General features: G+C 37.5%; 1 protein-coding gene across 1 annotated transcript; it reads right to left on the reverse strand.

Moving 5' to 3' along the window:
- Positions 1-1,368: 1,368 nt before the first annotated feature.
- LOC104587895 (uncharacterized) lies at positions 1,369-7,302 on the reverse strand. The gene is made up of 3 exons (XM_088894739.1): positions 7,095-7,302; positions 5,014-6,729; positions 1,369-2,108 (listed from the first exon to the last, which is right to left on the reverse strand). Exons 2-3 carry the CDS (start codon positions 6,631-6,633, stop codon positions 1,761-1,763), a joined length of 1,968 nt encoding a protein of 655 aa, XP_088750865.1. The 5' UTR covers positions 6,634-6,729; positions 7,095-7,302; the 3' UTR covers positions 1,369-1,760.
- Between the last annotated feature and the right edge of the window lie 16,137 nt (positions 7,303-23,439).

A 23,439-nucleotide genomic window follows, 5' to 3' on the forward strand; every position in this document is an offset into this window, starting at 1 on the left:
CCCAAACAATATAATTACTTACCTACCATCTAAAAAAACTAGTTTCATTTTTAGTTGATTTTAAAATTATGGGTTTTGATTGGTCAAAACTCTTTCTATACCATATATTTTCTGCATCATAAATTTTCCCTATTATTAATATTAATGGTAATTGGTTTAATTAATGGAATTTAATGATGATAGACAAAAATGCCTTAAATATAGGATTTAATGAATGGGAGTTAATGTCCAAATTATGGGATTTAAAGAGGGAATGAAATGTACTAAAAAGTAATATTCAAATTACAATAGAGGGACTAAATTCAAGAAGATGGGTATTTTAGTTAAAAAAATATCATAGGGGGCTATTCACACTTTTTTATTGTAGTATATGTGTGTGTGTAGTTGTTCAAAAGGACTTCTGGCCAAACTAAAACTACCAAGGCCCCAACACAAACCCAATCCGAATTTAAATCAAGCCCAAGTGCTCTGGCCCGGTCCAATCCAAAACCCCAAAACTCAGGTCCAACACATTCAAAAGCAGATATGGATTGGGTCGGGTCGAGCTCAGGTTGGGCCCGCCAAAAGAAGCGGCCCTACCGTTGACAAGAGGACATAACAACCCTCTCCAGAGCCAGAGGGTTGCCCCTTCCTAGGGCATATTTTGGCCACCGGCTCAGTTGGTAGGGTTAGAGACCTGGGAATCCCGCTGCCACCAGGGGTTGGGGGTGGGGAGTTAAGGGAAAGGGGATGGGCTACCCCCTGTTGTGTAGCCCCATGAAGCGAAAAAAAAAAAGAAAGAAAATAACACATTATACAACTTTGTGATGAGGGACCCACTAGTTATTTGTCCGAAACCAAAAAAGTGTAAACATCTTTTTGCCATTTCAAATCCAATAATGCCTTAGATTTCTGTTTCAAAACCCGTCCATTACTTGGGTGGGTCCAATGTAACCCACTTATGGGGGAGCGTCTGCATCCTCTTTCTGGTCCAACTTCATATCCTACAAAAGATGGTCAGCCTTCAAACCAGTTGACTGCTGACACTTTGACCGGAAAAGGACACAGCATAAATGGAGAAATTACAAACTGGGAAAAGTTTGGTAGTTTACAGCTTTCAGGTTCAGAGAATGCCAAAAAGGAATAAGTGGGGTTCCAATTGAATGCCCAGCAACACAACATCTCTTTTAGGGAAATATTTAATACCAATTCTATCATCATCTGTTTGTTTTGCATGGTGCCCAGCCATGTGATCTCAAGTGAAAGAACCTGCCGACACAACAAACTTGATGTTCCACAAGTACAGGGACAAAAGAATAGAGAAACCAAGACAAAGGTTGATCCCATTCCATCATTAACACAGTCCAGACAGAGAATGGAAGCTTGTGATTGAAAAATGGCTTACTGAATAATTTGATAGTAAATAAAACCCAGCCCGCCATGCATTGCTAATAATAATTAAACCCACTTCAAACAGGAGGCCGTGACAAATATTGAACTGATACAATTGGTGTACACAACTTCTAGAAGAATGCATTTAAAGAGCCAAACAAATGTTTTGTGTTGATTACAAGCACTTCGGAAAGATGAATTATGATTCCCCAAGACTTTTTCCCAAGTCACCTGTCGGAAAGACCATTCCCTTCAATCCCGAGCTAGGTCCCATTTGTATTTCTATGCAGTATGATGGGTTCATCAGTTAATGGAACAATGTTTTCCTTTTACTTGGTGTCTCCCTCTGGGTAGCCCCCTCCCCCTGCTGAAAGCAAACTTCACAAACTTCACTGCTTTTGACTTCTTCCCTTCTTCGATTTGCTCTTCTTTTCCTGCATCTTTTTCTTCTTTGCTTCAACTGTTGTCCAAGTATAATCCGCAGGTAAGACAAATGGGTCTTGAATATCTTCTACCCGACTGCTGGGGCCAGAACTCATAGAAGAGTTTTGACGATGGTATGGTGCTTTTATCCATTGAAGCCATGATGAACTTGAGGACTGCATCATTGCAGGGCTTTCTCGGCCTGCAGCATGAGGGCTCGAAGGAGGTGTGGAGAACTCATCCAAGGGTTGTAACTCTTCAAATTTTGTAAAAGTGACCAAAACTCTGATAGTTGGAATCACCGGAATAGAAACCTAGATATAATCAAAGATGATTTTCTCAGCAAATATATCTTGAAAGATTAAAACAAAAAATTATGAATGTATGTATTATGGTGACATTTAGAATAAATTAAAGAAAGCCCATCTTGACAAGGTGGAGAATTCACATAATATAGGAATCAGTTAGGTTGGACGGATCTAAACGGCATTTCGATCCAGTATAGAAAGCTGTATAAGAACTTTTTTTTTGGAAGATAACAAAAAAGAAAGAGCATACAAGAAATAGAGAGGACATCATCTTAACAAAAAAAGAAGCATAGAAAGGATAAAGCACTCTTGACATTAAAGTTTTATGCCCCTAAATATAGAATTAGATGTGAAATTTTTGCAATCTTGCCACCATGAAAAGAAAGATGACCACCAGCAGACCTTTATAAAACTTACCATTTTTCTTTCTATTCCAAGTTATGATGGATTGAGCATGCAAAGGATGCATTGTAAACAATATGAATTTTTAGTACTTGCATATGGACAAATTCAAAGTTTTAAGTTTCTAAGAGTACGGACAAATAAAATTAAAAAAAAAAAGCATTTCTTAGAGCAAGTTCAGCTGTTCAGGTAAGGTATTATGTACAGAGTTTTCTTATCGCTGCTTAAGGGATATGATTTACATACTTTTCTTGACAACATTATCTATGCAATTTTGGACAATTATATATAGTATGGCCAAGAATTTGAAAACTTTATTGCAACAAGTTGTGTAGAATGCCTGTACCAGTATCACATCATGTTGACAAGTGTTAGATCCTGTTAAATTACTGAGGTATAAATACAAGAGGTGCATCCAAGGGCATATCTGGAGCAATTGCCTTTGCATATTCTGGTCTGGAAGTTAAAGATCAAAGGAGATTCCAACAGAATTGAGGCTCTTCTGAGTATCACATCATGTTGACAAGTGTTAGATCATGTTCAAATTACTGAGGTACATATACAAGAGGTGCATCCAAGGACACATATCTGGTGCAATTGCCCTTGCATGTTCTGCTCTGCAAGTTAAAGTTCAAAGGATATTCCAAAAGAATTGAGGCTCTTCCACTGCTCTTAGGTCTTAGAATTCCTTTTACCCTTGGATCAAGGAATTTTCATATTTTTCATAAAGTTACACTTCTTCTTGGCCTCTGGCTAGAACTAGCATCAAGAAGTAACCTTGGAGAATTTCTCACTTGTTGAAGCTTTGGCATCCTAGATAAATTTTTTTCACCCAACAGTGGCTGACATATTGGCAAACATGTTTGCAGAAAGAAAGTTGCATTATGATGATGATGACGACTAACCATGTCCTGTGCTTTAGGTCTCAAAAACTAACGACAGCACGGTTGTTGTAGTTTGCATGTTTAGGTTTTTCCCTAATTTTTTGGATTGATATTTTGGGTTTAGGTTCACAATGTTTTGATTAGACAGTTTGTAGAAAAGCTAAGAATAAAGGACGAGGGTTTAATCCGAGCAGATATCAGTCATGGAAAAAAAGTAATCAAGGACCCTAACTCCACACTACATTCTCATGTCTCATAAAAACTTGAGTTAAGTAATTTTAAATGTTTGGTTTTTCATCGAGTAGGATATCTCTGAGGGTTTTACTTCATCTCTAGTGATCTAAGATAGTGTCAAATATCACTAGAGTCTCCACATTTATTTGGTTCGAGGATTAGTTTCTTAATTGCTCTTTGCTCTCTCAAATCATACTATTGTATTTAGACCAGTCCATATTAATTAGTATGCTAGCAGCTAGCATGAACACCTACCATCATTCTTATTATGAATCTACATTACACATATAATGTAACCACAACCCAGCTTTTCATTTTAAATTTCACAACCAAGAAAGTAATTTAATTACCTAACTTCGAAAGTTTTGATCTTGTAACTATATTCCATAACTAAGAGTCTTGATCTCTCCTATTGATGTGAACTACATGAATTTCTAGCAATCCTAAATAAAGGGACTTTAAGAATACCATGACCTCACCTAAGAAAAGCTTCACCTAACACATCCATAGATAATAGGACAGAGTTCACAGAATGCTTAAAAAAGAAAAGAAAATGAAGATTGTGTATAATGTTTAAGGGGTAAATAGCTGAAGAAGAAGAGCACATTGTGGATGCCACAGCCCTCTTTGCCATATAAAGTGAAGAAATGTTGTCAGATCTTTGCTCTTCTTTGACATGTAAACCAAGGAAACCTCAAAAGTAATTCAGAATTAAAATTTTCAATCCCAATTCTAACAGGGTTTCTGTGCTTTTATGGTGAACGACCTCTTAGTTTAGGTATAACTTAATAAATTAAAGGAAGAACAAACCCAAACATCACATCAACCTAAGGAGGGAATCGGTAATCATGCATACATAAACCATGTAATCCTCCTCCAAATTCACAAACATAGCCACAACAAGTTTATCTGAACAAGATAATTCCATCATAGATAAACTGCAAAATTACATGAACAATATTTGCAATCTGGTACTACACTCTACTATGGCTCAGTTTCCTCAATGTTCACAATTCACAAAAGTTCTAACGTGAACAAAATTTGGCAGCTAGAGAAAGGAATGTCCAAATAATGTTAACGGAGAATATTTTAGTCCTAGGACATTGCATAAAAGCAGTAAAGCTTATAAGCTTCATGCAGGTTAAAGCTCTGCAACAAGAAACAATTGAACATACAATCTACTGTAAATCAATAGTGTTCTTTACCTTAGACTGAACCATTTGAAGCAAAAGAACAACAAGCAACAAGAAACAATGACAAAGTATAAGAGAGAGAGAGAGAGAGAGAGAAAGAGAGAGAGAGGATTTAAGCAACCAAGGAAAAATAGAACAGTCAAAGCATAAGGGTTCTAAGATATCATGCGATGTAGAACAGTTAAGGATGTCATCAACCTTCACTGGAAAAGTTCCTGGAGGAAGCTTTGTTGTAAGTAATTCTCTTAAACGACGGATTGCCTTGACCTTGTTAGCAAGAATATCAAGCAAGGGCAGCAATTCTTCAGTTTGGAGTGGAAAGTTGGGAGAAAGCCACAGAGTAGGTCTCAATCCTTTCTTGTACTCACTCTCACGGTTTACATCCCTGCGTCGATGACCACTATCAGAACTCAAAGAAGACTTTTTTGTATCTCGCCCTTTCTGGAGTTCATCCCCCCTTGCACCAACCTCTGCAGAGTGTCTTCCCTGCTTGCTCTGATGCCTAGGTGGAGAATCCCCAAGGAGATCACTTACCTTGTCATCCATACAGACAGAACTTCTTGGTGGAGCTATCTTCTTTTGACCTTCATGTTTCGTGTCCTGCTTTCTCCAGCCACCAAACCACCCTTTCTTCTCCTGTTTTACTTCAGCATTGCCACAACTATGCACATCTTCAATAGGGATCTCCCGTTGCTCGTAGCAACTATGTCGATGGGCAATAATGCCATCAGGAAGACTATCTTCAGTTGTCAACTCTGAAGAGTCCATCTTAAGTGCAACTTCTAATTGCCTCCTCTCTTCCTCTGTCAAGATGTCATCATACCCTTCACTCTCCGTGTCATTTTCATTGGAAGAATTGAAAAACTCATCATCCGTCATAGCCCCAGGAACTCGCCTGGACTTGACACTTACCACCACATTGTGCATATCATACACCTTACACCTCCATGGACCAACCATATCTGCCTTCTCTTGCCTTCTCCATGTCAACTGTGGCAATAGTATTGCCTGAGTCACATCAATTCCAGGCCTGAAGATATTAGTCTGAGACATTGCAGCCACTTCCTGTTGAACCTCTGCTTCACTCGCCTGAGAACCGGCTCCATCAAGAGCATTCATCACTTCCTTATCCTTGTGTGAGATCATGCAGAGAGTCCCGGGGGGGACCTTCCCATCCTCAGAGCCATCTCCAAGGAACAGAATACTCTGATCTGAACGCTGAATCTTGAATCCATCAAAACCAGCCAAAGTCATATCTGCCCTCAAACTTGCTCCCCTCTTCCATATCTTGTAGGTGTCTGAAGGCGCGATCCTTGCTATGAAAGGGATTAAAGAGCTCTCAAAGTTAAACGTGATCTCCATGTAGAAATCCCTCATCCTCCTCATAGTCCCTATTAAACGAGGAAGCCTACGACACCATTTTGCCCATGCTAACGGCTGGTAGTGCCTGACAATAGTCATGGCAATGCCTTCTTCTCTGTTGCAAATGGCTTCCTGCAGGGCACTCCATCCCTGTTCGTTCTGCAAGCTCCAGTCTGCTCCAGCAACCATAAGCATCTCAGTTGCAGTCTCATCACCGAGTTTAACAGCAAGGTGGAGTGGGGTCTCTCGGTTATGCACATCCCTGCGGTCAATCACAGCAGAGATAGCATCCGCTTTCTCTTCCTCCGCAAATGAAGCCGCCTCAGTCCGAATCTCAGCTGGATTGCAGAGGCGCGGGAGACTTGCAAGTATCCGCTTGAGAGCAGCGTAATCCCTCGTAGCTACAGCCTTATGCACAGGACTATGATCATATTTAGAAACATCTATTCCCGCCATGACTCAGGAGATTAAGATCGATACAGAATTTCGATACAATCAAGCCCAATTCAGTAACATCCAAATTCACCCGAAGGATAGACAACAAGAAAATCCCTGCTTCCAAATGAATTGAATATGATGAACAAAGTCAGAGATCATAGAACATCATCTCCAAAGACAAGCGAACAACCAGAAATGCCGAACAGGATCAAACAGAGCACCCAATTATTCACATAAACCCCCAAATTCAGCAGAAACAAACAACATATAAAGCAAATATACAACACTCAACAGAAATGAAAAATCTCTCGCATGTCACAACCTTTCACCGAAACGAATCGAACCCACTTCAATAAAACCATAAGAAACCCTGAAAGAAACAAGAACCCCACTACAGCAGGCACCCGAGCCGATCCGAACCAACGGAAACGAATCCGGCCGGGTCCCAAAACAAAAAACCCAGTTTCAGAAAATCTCACCTTCTTCCTCTGTGTCCCTAGAACCAAGCCTCCGACAAAAAAAAGGTTCAGAAACTAAACCCCACCTCCCTCCCTCTCTCTCCTTTGATAACAGAAAGAGAACAAGAGATCCCTGTGATCCAATACAGACCAGACAAACCCAATGACACGCATGTGGGTTAAGAAATAAGAAATGACGAGGGGAATCTGCTAATCCGATAAAGAAATGAAAAGATGTAGACTCAAGAAAGGAATACAACAAAGAAACAAAACCCCACAACCCAAGGCGAAAAAATAAAAACCGTGTGTAACAAATTCTGAATAAAAGGGTAACAAATAAAAGAAGGAATAAAGTTTCTACGAAAAAAAATAATAAAAGAAGAAAGTAATATAAATTTCTACTTTCTAGAGAGAGAGAGAGAAAGTGCTACCTCTCCTAATCCTGTACTTCAAAAGATATTAAAAAATTCAGATGGGTCGTTTTGGTGTCTGCTTCAAGTTGAATATGGAAGAGCATATGTTCCATTTTACCTTTTTTACAGATTAAAGCAACCAGAAAGCAGGATGGGTTTGAGAGAAAGAGAGAGCCTGCGTGTGGCTGTGTCCAAAAAAGGAAGGGAGAGGAAAGGGAAAGCTTTCCCATTTCTCGTCTTGTCCTATTACATCTACATTACACAAGGGTACGTTATGCGCCTTCTACCTTCTCCATAATAATTTGAACCGGTCCAACTGACCCACCGGCTAAATGGTCCATCTGGTGCGTCCAATTCACAAAAGAATCAAAACTCGAGATGGTTGAGCCGCGTGGTCTGTGAGGATCGGATAAATAATTGGCTCACTGTTTAACCCACTTCGACCCATTGATGGTCAATCAAATCGACCCATCTATGCGGGAACGGGATCTGCGACACTGCTCCCGGGACCCGCACAGAGTAATTATTGTAGAGCGTAGTTACCATATATAATCACTGTCAGACCAGGCGGGACACGGAAAATTAAGGTGTTCACCTCAACCAACTATGACCATACAATTTATTGGAAACGGGTCCAGTGGGGCCCGGCCCTAACCCGGGTCAGGATAGAAGATGTTCAGGCTAAGGCCTAAGGACGTCTCCTTGTCCTTTACAAAAACGGTCCAGCAGGGCCTTCTGGTTTGTCAAAACCGGTTCACATAAAGCCACCGGGTTCAGTTCAGAATTCAGATGCGATGTCACAAGTGTCAACATCTGCCCACCCATCCAATTGGAAACTTGTGACCATTGGGTCTATTCGACTCCGTGTGGGGACTGGGGACAGCTGAAGACCAGTCATGCCCTCTGGAACCCTCCAAAGGTCAAAGTTCACCATGGTCAAGATTGTAAAAACTGATTCTATCTGGATGGTAGAAAAAACTTGGTCAAACGATCTAAGAGATTGATCTTAGGATTGAAATTGCCACGTGCTGCCACTGTATTTTACATTCTAAGGCGATTTACATTTTGTGTATTAATAACACACCCTAATTCTGATGAAAGGTCAGACAATAGGATAGTTTTAGTAACTACATCAACCTATAGGGGGTGTATACGTAAATATGCGGTTCTATAAGGGGCATTTTAATAATAAAACAAATAATAGGATAGTTTTAGTAACTATATCAACCTATAGGGGTGTATACATAAATAACATAACATTTCATTTTTCAAATAGCAGTGATAGTGATGGGGTGAGATGAGGGTGTATTATAATACAATATGTTTCACTTTTTTTTTCCTACTCACGATAGACCCGAATATTGTCATCGAAAACCGGATCCTGGGCCGTGGACTGGTCAACCCACTCAGCTCCTTTGGATGGGTTATATATATATATAGAGCCTAGAGGGGCCTAGGAATAAATTAGATCAAGTAACCAATATGGGCCGAGCAGCTTCATCTAATTAAAATTTAGAGTTTTAAAATATTGTTGCATGGTTTGGATTCCCCATGTTTATGTAGAGATTGTCTGCATGAAGGTGCCAATTCTTGAGCCGCCCGCCAACCCAGGCCGGCACTGTTTTCTTCCAAGGCTGAGGTTGGCTAATCCCTGTCTGGTTCAACTTTGGGCTTGACCCCTTGTCTAGGCATTCCCCAACCAAAACCACCTATTAGATTGTTCTTTCTTTCTTTTTTTTTTTTTTTTTTCTGACTGAGAGTGTTTGGGATTGTAGTTTGAAATTTCAACCCGCCTAGAATAGCATAGATTTAAGGGTCTGGTTAATCGGTCATTCCAATTCTGACTGTTTGATTGGCAGAATCAGAATCCCATTCCCTATCATCTTCCTTGAGAATGAAATCCTATTAAGCTTATAAATAATATTCAAAAAATTGAATTTAAATTCAATATTTGATATAATCGAATCAATTTCAGATAATTTAATTGGATTTTTGATCAATTTTAAATATAAATTTTTTAGCCATTAATTAATCGGATCAAATTCAGATATATATTGATTTGATCTGATATATATACAATAATTTCTTTTATTGACAAGGGTATAGAGGTAAAATCAATTAGAGTTAGACTCCAACCCAGCTCATTGAATCATTCCATTCGAAATTTTCCAAAACCTTAGTCCCTAACACTTCGCCGCTGCCGAGCTCAAGCAAACACCACCACTAGCGTAGTAGCGTTGGCGGTCCAACACCGGTCACCACCGTCACTGGACGTCGTCGATAGTTGACAGTCGTTCACCAAGCTAGTTGTTTACAGGCTTAAGTCGTTCATCGCCGCTGAGCCTACAATTTTCCAGTTCATTAGTTTGCTGCCACCATGGTTTTTAGAAACGAACCGGTGATCGAACCGGTCAGGGGTCTGGTTACCGGTTCAAACGGCCGATCCATTCTAACAAAAAAATGAAAAAAGGTCAAAATCGTTCGAACGATTAATCAGTCGGTTCAGCGATTTGTTGACCAAAATCAACGGTTTTAGGAAAAAAGCAGATTTGGGAAAAAACGGAATCGGTCAAGTAACTGGTTTCCGGTTTTTCTGGTCCAACCATCCGGTCCGATTCCCGGTTTTTCCAGTCCGGTCCAATTTTGAAAACCATGGCTGCCACCCAACCCAAGAAACACAACCACCACTCCAGCACTGGTGCACCTATTCCGGCATCAAGACGTTTTTCAGACTATAGGCCTAGGTTTTTAATCTGAGACTCTGGTGCAAAGAGGGGACTCTTTCCCCTTCCCCTTTTCTCAGGTAATCCGAAGCTCAAAAACTAAATTCAACAGTCATATGTCTCTCTTCTTTTATTCTGACTTCTGAGTAAGAAACTCAAAAATCTAATTTCAACGATCTGTTTTGGGGTTTTGTTTCATAAGAAGCTTGAAAATGCTTCCATCCTCAATAATCAATCAAATTCGAATCGAAATGAATATTCGACTTGATAATTGAAATTGAATTCGAACCTGAATTTTAGATATCTGTTAAATATTGAATCCAAATATCATGAATCATAATTGATTTTGAATTTGAATCTAGCTTGATTCAATTCAAATTCGACTCATTTGCAGACCTAGTCTAAACCAAATAAACCATGGGAATAGACCATTTCGATTTTGATTCCAATAGATTTTGATTTTAATTCCGATTTTGATTCTAGTTGTGAACCAAATGGATCCTATATTTATTAATGTGGTATTTGGAACCAATGACATTTTCCTAAGAGGTGTTTTTTTTTTCTATTTTTGTGAAAATGGTACTATATTGACATGCTATTTTCTAAAAGACTTTTTTTTTCTTTTTTCTTTTCTATTTTGCATCATTGATATTGCTATGACATATGCATTTTTCAATACCATGTCAGTATACTGTTACTAACAATAGCAACAAAACGAGAAAGCACCAAAAGGGCCGTTTTCTCAAACCACACTTGTACCAAATTCTAAGGTATAATCTGAAAAAAACTTTTTTTTTTTGAAAAACACAAGTATACATTAAGCGTTATCTGAAAAAATGGATTTCAAACATGGCGCCACATTTGAATAAACGACATTGGTTTCAAACACTACCTAAGTAAATAACAATAATTAGATGCAAGAGGTTGGAGATGGGAGGTAAAAATCTTTAGGTTGAACTCGGGAGACAACTATTTTAAGAGGGTGGGAACCAAGCAAGGTGCACCGTGCACGTGAGCTCCATTGACCTTACCATGAAGAGACTACAATTATGTGGGTTTAAACTCATACCACCATGTTTGGAAGGACACCACCAAATGACCATCTCAACTACAGAATTGTCGGTAGGAGTCAAGGTTCAAAACAAGCCTACTCGCATGTAAAAGTTTGAAAAAAGAAAAGGAAACTTATTTTTTAGTAAGAAATGGCAAGTTGGAAAATGGATACAATAGAGGAGTATAATTCATGGTGTGCAAAGGATAAACAAAATTGTCATTTTCCACAGAAATCCAGTTTATTAAAATTGGCTTTCTGTCTAATCAAACAAAGCATTGCAACTATTTTCTTCAAGTGAAGTTAGGTTAGGACTAAGTTCATTATTTCCCTTGGTATATATATATATATATTAGTGGAATGGTTGGTGCGATGCATGGGATATTTGATATTAATATTGATGGTGATGTTTGACTATGTTTTTATATTTTGGACATAGATGAATGTTTACATACTGTGCAAGTCCTAAGACAATTATATAATACATAAAAAAAAGACTATTCTCACAAAATGCGAAGATCTGAATTTTATAATTATAAAATATTGGTTGTAAATGCATTAGATTGAAACATTAACGCACCAAATCAATTATAAAATTACATTCAACAACACTATATATAGATACAGTTCATCCCAATGAAACACAAAATTTATGGAGAATTGGAGATGCCATTCTTAACTGATCTCCCGTTTTGTAATAACTTAAAACCTATGAAAATAATTACTATTAATGGTTAGAAGTAAACTAAGCTAATATGTTAATTTACTCAATTAACTATTGAATAGCATAAGTCATTATCTAAGATGACTATTAAATAACTTACATTTAAGCCTAAAAACATTTTCTTCTTACTTTTTAACTAAAAAGGAAATAAAGAAATTAATTGGAAGCAAAATTTATCAACCAACCAGTAGAGTAACATGTATGCAAACACTTTCTAGGCACGTTGATCACCTCTACACATTTGTCCAAGAATAAAACAATCGAATGATTCATAATGTGTCACACAGTGTTGCATACAACTGAGGACATGAGTTGCAGGCCCTACTTAACAACCACACACATGATGACATACAATCCCTATGGCCAAATGCCCTTATAAGATGTGGGCCCAACTGATAAACAGGTCTAAGCCCCATGGAATGAAATTTTTTGTATTCTTGTGTATTTTTGTTATATTTTCTATAATTTTTTTTTATTCTATAATTTCTTTTCATTTTTTTGTAATTTATCATTTTCTTCGTTTATTGTAATTTCTGTTATTTTTCATCAATTTTTATGATTTTCTATATTTTTGTGTATTTCTTTGTTTTTTGTAATTTATATTATTTTCCTTGTTTTCTATGTTTTTCATAATTATTTTGCATTTTTATTTTTTCTTTAATTTATTTTATTTTCAACATTTTCTATATTTATTTGTATATTATGTATTTTTTATAGTTATACTTTTCTAGAATTTATGTACTAAGGGGTAGAATTGGTATGAAAAATCAGGGTCTTTCAACCACACTAATTGGATCATTCTCATTTTTTATATATGGTAGTAGATATAAATTCTTATTTTATTCTGCAATTTTTGTTCATTTTTCTATAATTTATGGGTTTTCTTTGTTTTTTGTAATTTATGTTTTTTCTTCAATTTTTATGATTTTTTATATTTTTTGTAAATTTTCTCTATGTTTCTTTGTTTTTTTGTAGTTTATATTATTTTCTTCATTTTTTCTGTTTTTTTTTTCACAATTATTTTGCAATGACAATACATACAGTGGGAAAAAAAATAGAAAGTTAAGGGTAAAGTTGGAAAGTAAAATCAGGTTTTTTTACCAAACCAATTTCAAGTTACCAGCATGGCTCGCGGCATGGCCCATATAAATTTTTTATATAATGTTATATAAATTATAATTAAATAATATCATATAATATATAATATACTAATAAAATAAATATATTTTTTTTAATTTTATTATACTAATTTACTTAATTATTGTATATATATATATATATGTGTGTGTGTGTGTGTGTATACATCAAAATTCATATAAAATAAAATTTTAAGTTTTTTATCATTTTTTTTGAATAAATAGCTTTGGCTCAATGCACGGCCCAACCTAGCCCAAGGCTCCATGAGCCAGCCAGGCCCACGGCACGGGCCTGAGCCGTGCCAAGCTGACCCCTCAAGCTATACCAGGGGAGGGCGGCATGGCCCGTTTTACACCTCTAATGGCATTTACATGGAAACATTTCTTCGATAAATAGAAATGATACCAAATAGATACTTAGGCTGTGTTATTTAACACCTATATGGCATTGAAATTTTATAGAAAAGTTTCAATAATTATTGGAGCTTAAACTACTGTTATTTAACTTTTTAAATTTAATTAGGGGAGGGCGGCATGGCCCGTTTTACACCTCTAATGGCATTTACATGGAAACATTTCTTCGATAAATAGAAATGATACCAAATAGATACTTAGGCTGTGTTATTTAACACCTATATGGCATTGAAATTTTATAGAAAAGTTTCAATAATTATTGGAGCTTAAACTACTGTTATTTAACTTTTTAAATTTAATTAGGGGAGGGCGGCATGGCCCGTTTTACACCTCTAATGGCATTTACATGGAAACATTTCTTCGATAAATAGAAATGATACCAAATAGATACTTAGGCTGTGTTATTTAACACCTATATGGCATTGAAATTTTATAGAAAAGTTTCAATAATTATTGGAGCTTTAACTACTGTTATTTAACTTTTTAAATTTAATTTATTGTACTTATTGTATTTTTTTATAATTTATTGATTAGTATTCATTAGAGATTAAACTATTTATTATATATTTTAGTATTTATTGTATTTTTAATGGTTATTTATTATATATTTTATTATCAATACATTTTTAATAAATGTGTATTTTTGCTATAAATTTTGAATAATTATTGGAAATTAAACTATTGTTATTTATTAGATATTAAACTATTAATTTAGCTGAAATTAGGAGTGTTCACGGCCTGGTCAGGTTGGGGAGTTGGTCACCTGAAACTGATTGACAATTAGTGAAAACCAGCCAACTCGGGTTGTATCAGTTTGGGTCAATTTTTATTTGGTCAATTGATTTGAGTTATATTTTATGATATAAAATATTTTAGACTAAGAAATATGGGAATTTTCCCACTTTCTCATATTAAAAAATATAAAATATTAATATATCTATGGTTAGGTTATTCAATTTTGGTTGATTTACAAATGGCCAAAGCGAAACTGATCCAATCTGGTTGGGTTGGGAAATAGTTGAACCAAAGCTGATTGAAAATACTAGAAAACTGACCAACTCAGGTTGAATTGGTCGAGTTGGTCAATTTCATCAATTTGATGAATAACCCTAGCTGAAATTAATTATTATTATTTTTGTATTATAAAAAAATATTAAAAATATTATATAAAATATAAAATGATGATTAATTATTTAAAAATTTAAAAATATAAAAGAATTATATATTCTTATGTATTTCTATTATTTAACTTTCGCTAAACAAATCCCGTGCATCACACGAGTACCCACTAGTAACAAATGAAAGGACAACAACTTCATTTTAAATGGTTCAACCAAACAAAGAAGTCAATTTCTATAGCTAAAAACTCCTATTTGGCATTGACATTGCAACATTTCTCTGAAACAGATAGTGTTTGGTGTGCATGGCAGAAGTAGAAAAACATCATGGATGCCCTACTGAATTCAATGGAATATGGAAATGACTAGCTCCCTGTTATGGAAATGCAGCTAAAAATCAGCTGTTCTCCATACTTTCGTAGCCTCATTTTTCATATCCAACAGTATAGCAGATCTCCTGGATTCTTCTCCCACACCAATTTAGCTGGGTAGTCCTAATGGAGACGTAGTTTCAAATCCCGTTATTACCACCTATGCTGAAAAGTTAGTGTGTATTGTGTCAAGTATTAAAAACAAAAACAAAAATTCTTTTTCCACCACTCATTTCCACTTTTTCACAATCCAAACACAACCTTTATTCATTTTGAAGCAAAAGGGAGAAAAAATGAAAACAACAGCTTTATTTGAACGAAGAAAAGAATGGTATAAGTTTCCAGTTTCTTCTAGTTCATATTTGGTCAGATAATGACCTAACAAAGAATTTGCTTGCTGTTGGAAATGAGATATAAATCCTTGTTCATACAAGTTACAACTTGTATGATGAATTTTTATGGTAGAATTGATCCTTTTGTTCATACAAGTTACAAATTGTCAGATAAGAACACATAAGAAGCCAATTGAGGAAGGGATGAGAGAAGCACGAAAAAAGCAACACTCACAACCTGGATTTGATTCCAATACAGAGGAGAAACTGGATTCCTTGCCTCATCATGCAAAGTGGAAATTAAGGCTGTGTTTGGCATGCTACCAATTCTTTTTTATTCGTGGGTGGAGTGGGCTCAAAAATCACTCCAAGAATTGATTCCTTGGAGCTGAACAAGTAGCCTAAAATAATGCCTTAAAACTCATTCTTCAAATAATAATTCTTTGGAGCAGAACTTTAGTCAAGCATATCCTGAAAGCACAAACAAATTAAGGGGGTATTGGTTTTGCTGATATAGTGGTTGTTTTTATTTTCAAAAAACAAGCCATACAAATTAGCAAACGCCCCCCAACATTTTAAACGTAACAACCAGAAATGTACAATGAAAAATCTAAAAATCCACAAGAAATGAATCCCTAATAATATTGGAAGTTTCTTATCAAGGTATTGTTTCTCTCCCTTCTACTTTTTCTATTCCCTTAAGCCATGTTTAATTTGAAGGAAAAGGTAGGGAAAGGAAGGAAAAGGAAGAGAAAGACAGGGAAACCAATACAATATTTGTAAAGGTTTCCCTGCCTATCCCTTCCTTTCCCTACATTTTCCTTCAAACCAAACATAGCATTAATGCAAAAAATTTTGCTCCAGCAAGAATGCGAATGAGAAATGACTTGGCTGACATGATAGTCATTGTAATTTTCTATATCCTGCGTTTGGAAAAGGTGCAAATAGAGTGTAAATGCAGGTTCAGTATAAATATGCAATTGGCATGATAGTTTTGCTAGTGTTAGGCAAGAATGCATTTATGCATTGACAATGACAGAAAATACAATTTTGAAGACATGTTTATATGGAAAATGAGATGTAATTTTACATGAAAAAAGAAGTAAATTTGCATTCAATGTAGGCTTTTGTTAAAAAAAGGTATAGTATTTTATCGGGATTCCTGTTTGCATCCATTACAACTAAAAGTTGTTTGCTAAGAAATTAAATTTGTCAATGTAAAACTAACCCAACTTTGCATTTGTATGGACAGAAATGCGCTCTGTATATTTGCACTTACACTCTATTGTTTCCAAATGCAACCATATAAAAAAAGCTATCAAAGAAATGGGTAAAACTATGATGCTAGAAAGTTATGATACTGGGAGAGTTTTGACCAATCAAACCCCCTTGTGAATATTGGTGAATATCACCTAATTGGTTATCACTTTTATGATATTATTAACAAATTTTTTGATACTAGTTGATCTCGAGAAATACGTATTTTGAACATTTTCTTTCCCTGCATATTTCAATCTCACCCTCATTCATGTTGAAATGAGGCCTATGATAAGAATAAAGACTAATGGATCATAAGTGGGATGCAAACAGATTAGATTGGATTCGAATAAGGTTATATCTGAATATGATCCGACGGATCTCATAAACATGGATTTGAATTTAAATTTGATGAGATAGTCAGATCTTTGGATTCGATCCGATCTGATTTAAAAATAAATAAATTATTAAAAGAAAAATAAAATATAACAATTTAAATAAATAAACACAAAAAATGCAAGTATCTTTTCAACTATTTTGATCATATATATACATGTTTTTATAAAAAATAAATAATATAATAAATTTATAAAAATGCAATATAAATAATATATTTATAAATAAATAAATAACATATATATGTGTTATATATATTTATATAAATAAATAAATAACATATATATATATCAGATGGGATAGGGGATCCGAATTCGATCCGAAGATCCGAACAGGAGAGGTCTGCATTTGACAAAACATTAACGGATCTTGGGTTGGATTCAGATCCCCTATTAGTGGGTACAGACATCACATATCACTGATTTCCGGATCTTGGTTTAAGGTTGCGTTTGGAAATGATGCAAATGGAGTGTAAATCCCGGTTCAGGGTAAATTTGCACTCTGGTTCACTTTTGCCTGTGTTTGGCAACATTACATTTATTCATTGACAAATAACAGACCAATGCATATTTACATTGATAATAAGATGTAAAAGTACATAAATAAAAAGAAGTAAATTTGCATTCAAGTGGGCTTTTGATAAAAAAAAAAGCATATGCTTTATTGAAATTCATGTTTACATCCATTACAACTAAAAGTCTGTTTGATAAGAAGTCAAAATTGTGAGTGCAAAACTAACCCAACTTTGCAATTTATATGAACGGTTTTACACTCTATATATTTGCATTTACACTTATTTGCATTGTTTACAAACACAGCCTAAATGATTATTTTACGGGTTCAATAGGTCAACTAACCAATTAACCAGTAAAACCGCAACCCAATGAGCATTCCGATTTCCTATCTGGTCTGAATTTGACATCTTTATCTGATAGGAAACTCCAAGTTTCCAACACAAGGTGGGTTGTAAATGTGACCTATGTGAGAAGGTGGAATGAATGGTACATATGTTCAGAGCCCGCGTGTCACGGGGGTAGTTCTATAGTGGAAGAAACCCGTGTGGCGTCTAGGCCAAGGTAGGCCAAGACAAGCCTTTGTGTGCTTGGAGGCTAGGAGTTGCACGATGAGATGGCTCCACCAAGGTCAGTAGCACTGGATCATGACCTCAAGTCGTATGGCCGGGGCACTCTGCAAGCTCTGGCCAGTCCATGGGAGGCGCCACTTACGTGCTAGAGGGGGATGGCCATAATGCAAGGCGACTGTGCACCGAAGAGGTGACTTGGCACCGATGTGAAGGGTCTCCTGTATGCCGATGATGATGGGCACCTGTATGCCATGTTGAGAGGCAACCGCTTGGGCCGAAACACACACCCGTGCGCTAGAGGCAATGGGGTAGCTCACTCAGCTTGGGCAAGGGGCTGGCGTGGTGAAGGGTCATGCTTGAGCCAGGCCCGCATGCCAAGCCTCCCTTGAGTATCGGTAGCGCAGTGCCGGTCCATGCACTGTCCCCATGACCATGTGTGCACCCATGAGGAACCCTGGTAGCCATGCTAGCCATTAACCAGGGCTGCCCCGCAAGGGGATGATGGTCTAGGAGTGCCAAGGTTAGGCACCCAAGGAGGTCGACCACCCCTCCTCAAAGTGTATGTTAAGCTTTTGGTGGTCTGCCTGAAGATAACATCAATTCTTCCAAAAATCTTACAGGTGAAAATAACGGTGATGTCCCTTAACGTAAGCCTGCCAAGCGTAGGCAAGGCTAAGCCTGTGTCAGACCGTAACTGGCTCCCCCACTCAATCCATTGTCGACCTCGACAATGGTCTTCTCGTGAATGGGTGTCTGTGTCCTGCGACATCCACTTCCTTGCCAGTTTCAGGGCTCGCCTAGCCAACCCGGGTCTTGCTTATATTGGTGTCCATTTATGGAGATGGAACCATTTCACCATGCCGGCCTGCCTAGACTTCACCTCCTGTGTTGAGGTTATTCAAACTGCGCAATGGCTATGCCGTTGAATTGTGAAAGAAGGGCCCTCGAAGAAATTGTGTGTGGTGCTTCGCGGAGGTCCGCCCCATGTATCATCTTTACCTCAAGGCTCGACCGTTTTCTTGGTAGCTTTTCGGTGGTGCTACCGAACACGCTGATAGGTTTACTCCTCATGTTGGCGATGTGTCTTGGGTACCCTTTCACCATGCTGGCCTGCAGACTTCACCTCGCCGATTCAGGTTACTCAAACCTAGCCATGGCTTATGCTCTCTTGGCCCTCGAAACTACATTTTGCCTCACCGACTCGGGATACCTCTTCGCTCCGAGGGGGCCCCACTGCTTCTGCCTCAAGGAGACCTGACCGCTATGTGTGCGAGTGGTGGCAACTTTTACCCATGATGTTGCCGAACATGCACTTGCCTTGTGATGTGCTTTCGCTACTGCAAGTGTTCTACCTGTGAACTGAGCATATCCACCTGATACTTTGCCGGTGTAGGGCCGCCATGCTCCAACGGCTAGTGTACCCGCATTCCTATCATTCCAATATATTGCGGCTTCAACCAAGGACCCAATCTGCACAAAACTGCCACTTCAGTGATATTCCTTAACCAACCGTCGACACTGACCAATTCCTGACTGCTGCCCCCGCCTTAATAGTGCCTCAGACAAAGCTACGAAACAATGGCTCATCTGTCATGAAACCAAGATGTAGGCGCACCGCCCAACACCTCACCAAAATGAACAACAACTTATGTCCGTGAGGAAGCATGACACTCCCCCACTCAAACTGCCACAATATGCCTTCCATAAAAGGCTCACGCGTCTGCCCCCGCATGAGCACAGCAACCAATGCGTCTGCCCCCGCAAGGGAAGCTGTTTTAGGGTCATTGGAATGAGGACACGAACAATGAATGACCTCTTGCCAGGCCTGATCTGAAATCTGCTCAATCCTGGGTAGAAGTGCCTAGGGACCGCACCCCACAATGTGCTGCTTGTCGTGATGACTGCTTCAACTGGCTCTAGGCTAATCTGCTTGACACCAACTGTGGTTGCAATTGGCTAGCTTGCTCTGATACCAACTGTCATGGGGGTAGTTCTACATCGGAAGAAACCCGTGCGACGTCCAGGCCAAGGTAAGCCAGGACAAGCCTTTGTGTGCTTGGAGGCTAGGAGTTGCCCGATGAGATGGCTCCACCAAGGTCAGTAGCACTGGATCAATGACCTCAAGTCGCATGGCCCTGCTGGCTCTGGCCGGTCCATGGGAGGCGCCACTTACGTGCTAAAGGGGGATGACCATAATGCAAGGCGACTGTGCGCCGAAGAGGTGACATGGCACCGATGTGAAGGGTCTCCTGTATGCCGATGATGATGGGCACCTGTGTGCCATGTTGAGAGGCAACCGCTTGGGCTGAAACACACACTCGTGCGCTAGAGGCAACGGGGTAGCTCACTCAGCTTGGGGCAAGGGGCTGGCGTGGTGAAGGGTCATGCTTGAACCAGGCCCGCATGCCAAGCCTCCCTTGAGTATCGGTAGCGCAATGCCGGTCCATGCACTGTCCCCATGAGCATGTGTGCGCCCATGAGGAACCTTGGTAGCCATGCTAGCCATTAACCAGGGCCGCCCCGCAAGGGGATGATGGTCTAGGAGTGCCAAGGTTAGGCACCCAAGGAGGTCGACCACCCCCCCTCAAAGTGTACGTTAAGCTTTTGGTGGTCTGCCTGAAGATAACATCAATTCTCCCAAAAATCTTATAGGCGAAAATGACGGTGATGTCCCTTAACATAAGCCTACCAAGCGTAGGCAAAGCTAAGCCTGTGTCAGACCGTAACACGCGTGTGGTCTGGTTTGGTTTGCCTTGTGGAATTAGGTTATCCCCTTTAGCACCTGATTAATGGATTAATTCTCTTTGTTTGTTGCTTGTTAATCTAAACAATAAATAAGTAGGGCAAGAATTCTTGAAATGGTTTTCTTTTGGTTTTTTACTATAAATATATTTTTATAAATTTGTTATATTATTTATTTTTTATAAAAAAATATATGATGAAAATAATTAAAAAATATTTATATTTTTTGTTTTGTTTTATTTAAATTAGTATATTTTATTTTCTTTTAATAATTTATTAATTTTTGAAAACAGATCAGATCAGATCAGATCCGAAGATCCAACATATTGATAGGATTTGAATTCAAATCGAATCCTATTAGATCGGACATGAATAATGTTGGATCAGATTTGAATATACCCTGATTCAAATCAGATCCTATCCATTTGCAGCATGGTCAGTTTCAGAAAATTGTTCAGTGTACTCCCTCAAATCTTTCGCATTCCAACTGAATATGGTTTTCTCTTGAGTCGGGCAGATTATTATTTATTTTGTGATGGGAGTATTGGTAGTCCGATTAAGTGTTTATCCTAATAGGCACTTATCAGTATTTGGTGAAAAAGTGTTTATTTCAAACAGGGTTGTATAGTTATTTTAAAAATTATGTGGCATACCAAGTTGGACCAGAAATGTAATAGGCATTTTCTTTTTTTCAAAAAGTGGTTAAAAAAAAAAATTTGAGCTTATTCAAATGGCCTAAAATAAGGGGGCATTTGGCAAGTCTTTCAACAGAAGATCTTCTAATAGCTAAAGACCCATAAGACCACAATAAGTAGATCTACAAAGTCCGAAGATCATTTGGTTGCAGTAATTGTAACAGATATTATAGAAAGCTAGGAAGACATGAAGATCGTTTGGCAAAGTCCAGTGATGAATAAACATGTGCTTAATACACATGTAAAACATCAAGTGTGAGACCCAATAATACATTCAAAGATGCAAATAGTACTCTTGGGTCCCACTTATACAATTACTTATACAAAATATTAAATATTAAAGTCGACCTATTAATGCATTCAATACAAAATATTGAAGTGGGACCCACTCATGCATTCACCTATTGGCCCCATGACTGTTATAGTGTTTAATATCCTGTTTAGTATAAAATTGTAAATGGACTTCTTTCAAACATGGATGTTACAGTGTTCAATATCCTCTTTAGTATGAAATAATTCAAAGAAGAACCATCAGATGTTCTAAGATAATTTATGATAGCAATTCTAGCAGATAACCAGAAAATTAGAGAATTAATAGTTGTGTGTAACAGAAATAATTTTCCAATAAATAGCTAATCTTCATCAACGGAAAAGAGGAATAAGCATTATAATTTGGCAATTGGGATAAGTCAGAAATGAATTGATAATCAATTGTAGCAGAAATAACTCTTCAATAAATAGTAATATAGGATTTGAGGCAATTTTGTGATATGCCCACAAGGAGGTTCTTTCTTAGCTCTAGACCAGCTAGAACTAGCAAATCAGTGAAAGAATCTACACTGCATTGAGTTTCAAAAAAAACCATCGTCCCGCCTTCACAGTAATAGTAATTAATATGATATCATAAGTATTTTTAATAATTCCCCTCTCTCTCTGTCCCCATTAATGGTTCACGTTAGCAAACAACCCTTTGATTTGATCTTGGGAGGGAGCTTGACCATGGAAGGGAAAATTCAATTCCAAGACATTGAAGCAATTTAATAAACAGGGGAAGTAAACAATAGAAACTTCAATTAAAACAAAGAAAGCATATAGGTTATAATAAATTGAACGGAAATTCTTCAAATTTAAGCGCTCTTAATTATAAGCACTCGGGCTAGTCGTCTCTGATCTCTCAACTCATCCTTGAAAAACACAACAATTTTGATGAAACAAGCCTCCCCGCAGTTGAATTCATATTGGTATCAGCAGATCATCCAAAGACAAGAAAACCCAGAAGGGAAACCACAAGAAATAGCCCAAATTGGAAGGCCAAAGAACCTAGCAAGAAGGGAACGAGAAGTAGAAGCGAAGGTAAGCAAATTGGACATTAAACAGAGAGGCGTAGAGATACCTAGAAGGAAACCAAGATAGAAAAAGAAGAATTTAAAACCAGGGAAATTATGAAAAAAATTAAAACCCAGATCATATAAATAGCGAAAGAATCATAAGACGAAAGCTAGATGGCAGATGAATAAAGAAAAGGATGAACAGAAGAGAAAAAACAATAGAACTAAAACTAGGTTGAGAACTGAGAAGAGGATCAACTGAACATAAAAATAGACCAAGCTCAACCCTCCCCAAAATTAAACAAATAAATAAAGCAGATCCATGTGGAAAATCAAAGTAAAGAAAAAGAAGGCGTACAAGGTAAACCCTGTTGAGTGAAAAATGAAAAATATTTGCAGGTTTGAAAAACAAAAAGCCTTCACCGGGAGAGGTGCTGTAGTTTTTGTCCACATTGATTTATCACCATCACCTGCGTTGATTCATTAATTACTATTTATGTCCCTTCGAAATCTTTAGATGTGGTTTGGGAAGACCCAGAATTTTTAATAATCAATTGTAGGAGAAATAACTCATCAATAAAC

This window comes from Nelumbo nucifera, chromosome 1, assembly GCF_055504915.1.
Source record: "Nelumbo nucifera cultivar China Antique chromosome 1, China Antique-T2T, whole genome shotgun sequence".
In the NCBI taxonomy this organism is placed as follows: domain Eukaryota; kingdom Viridiplantae; phylum Streptophyta; class Magnoliopsida; order Proteales; family Nelumbonaceae; genus Nelumbo; species Nelumbo nucifera.

Bases quoted from the DNA above. Each gene is read 5' to 3' on its own strand.
- LOC104587895 (XM_088894739.1), bottom strand. From the start codon at position 6,633: ATGGCGGGAATAGATGTTTCTAAATATGATCATAGTCCTGTGCATAAG. The intron at 2,109-5,013 runs GTTGATGACATC...GATTATATCTAG, and splicing joins CAGGAACTTTTCCAGTGAAG to GTTTCTATTCCGGTGATTCC.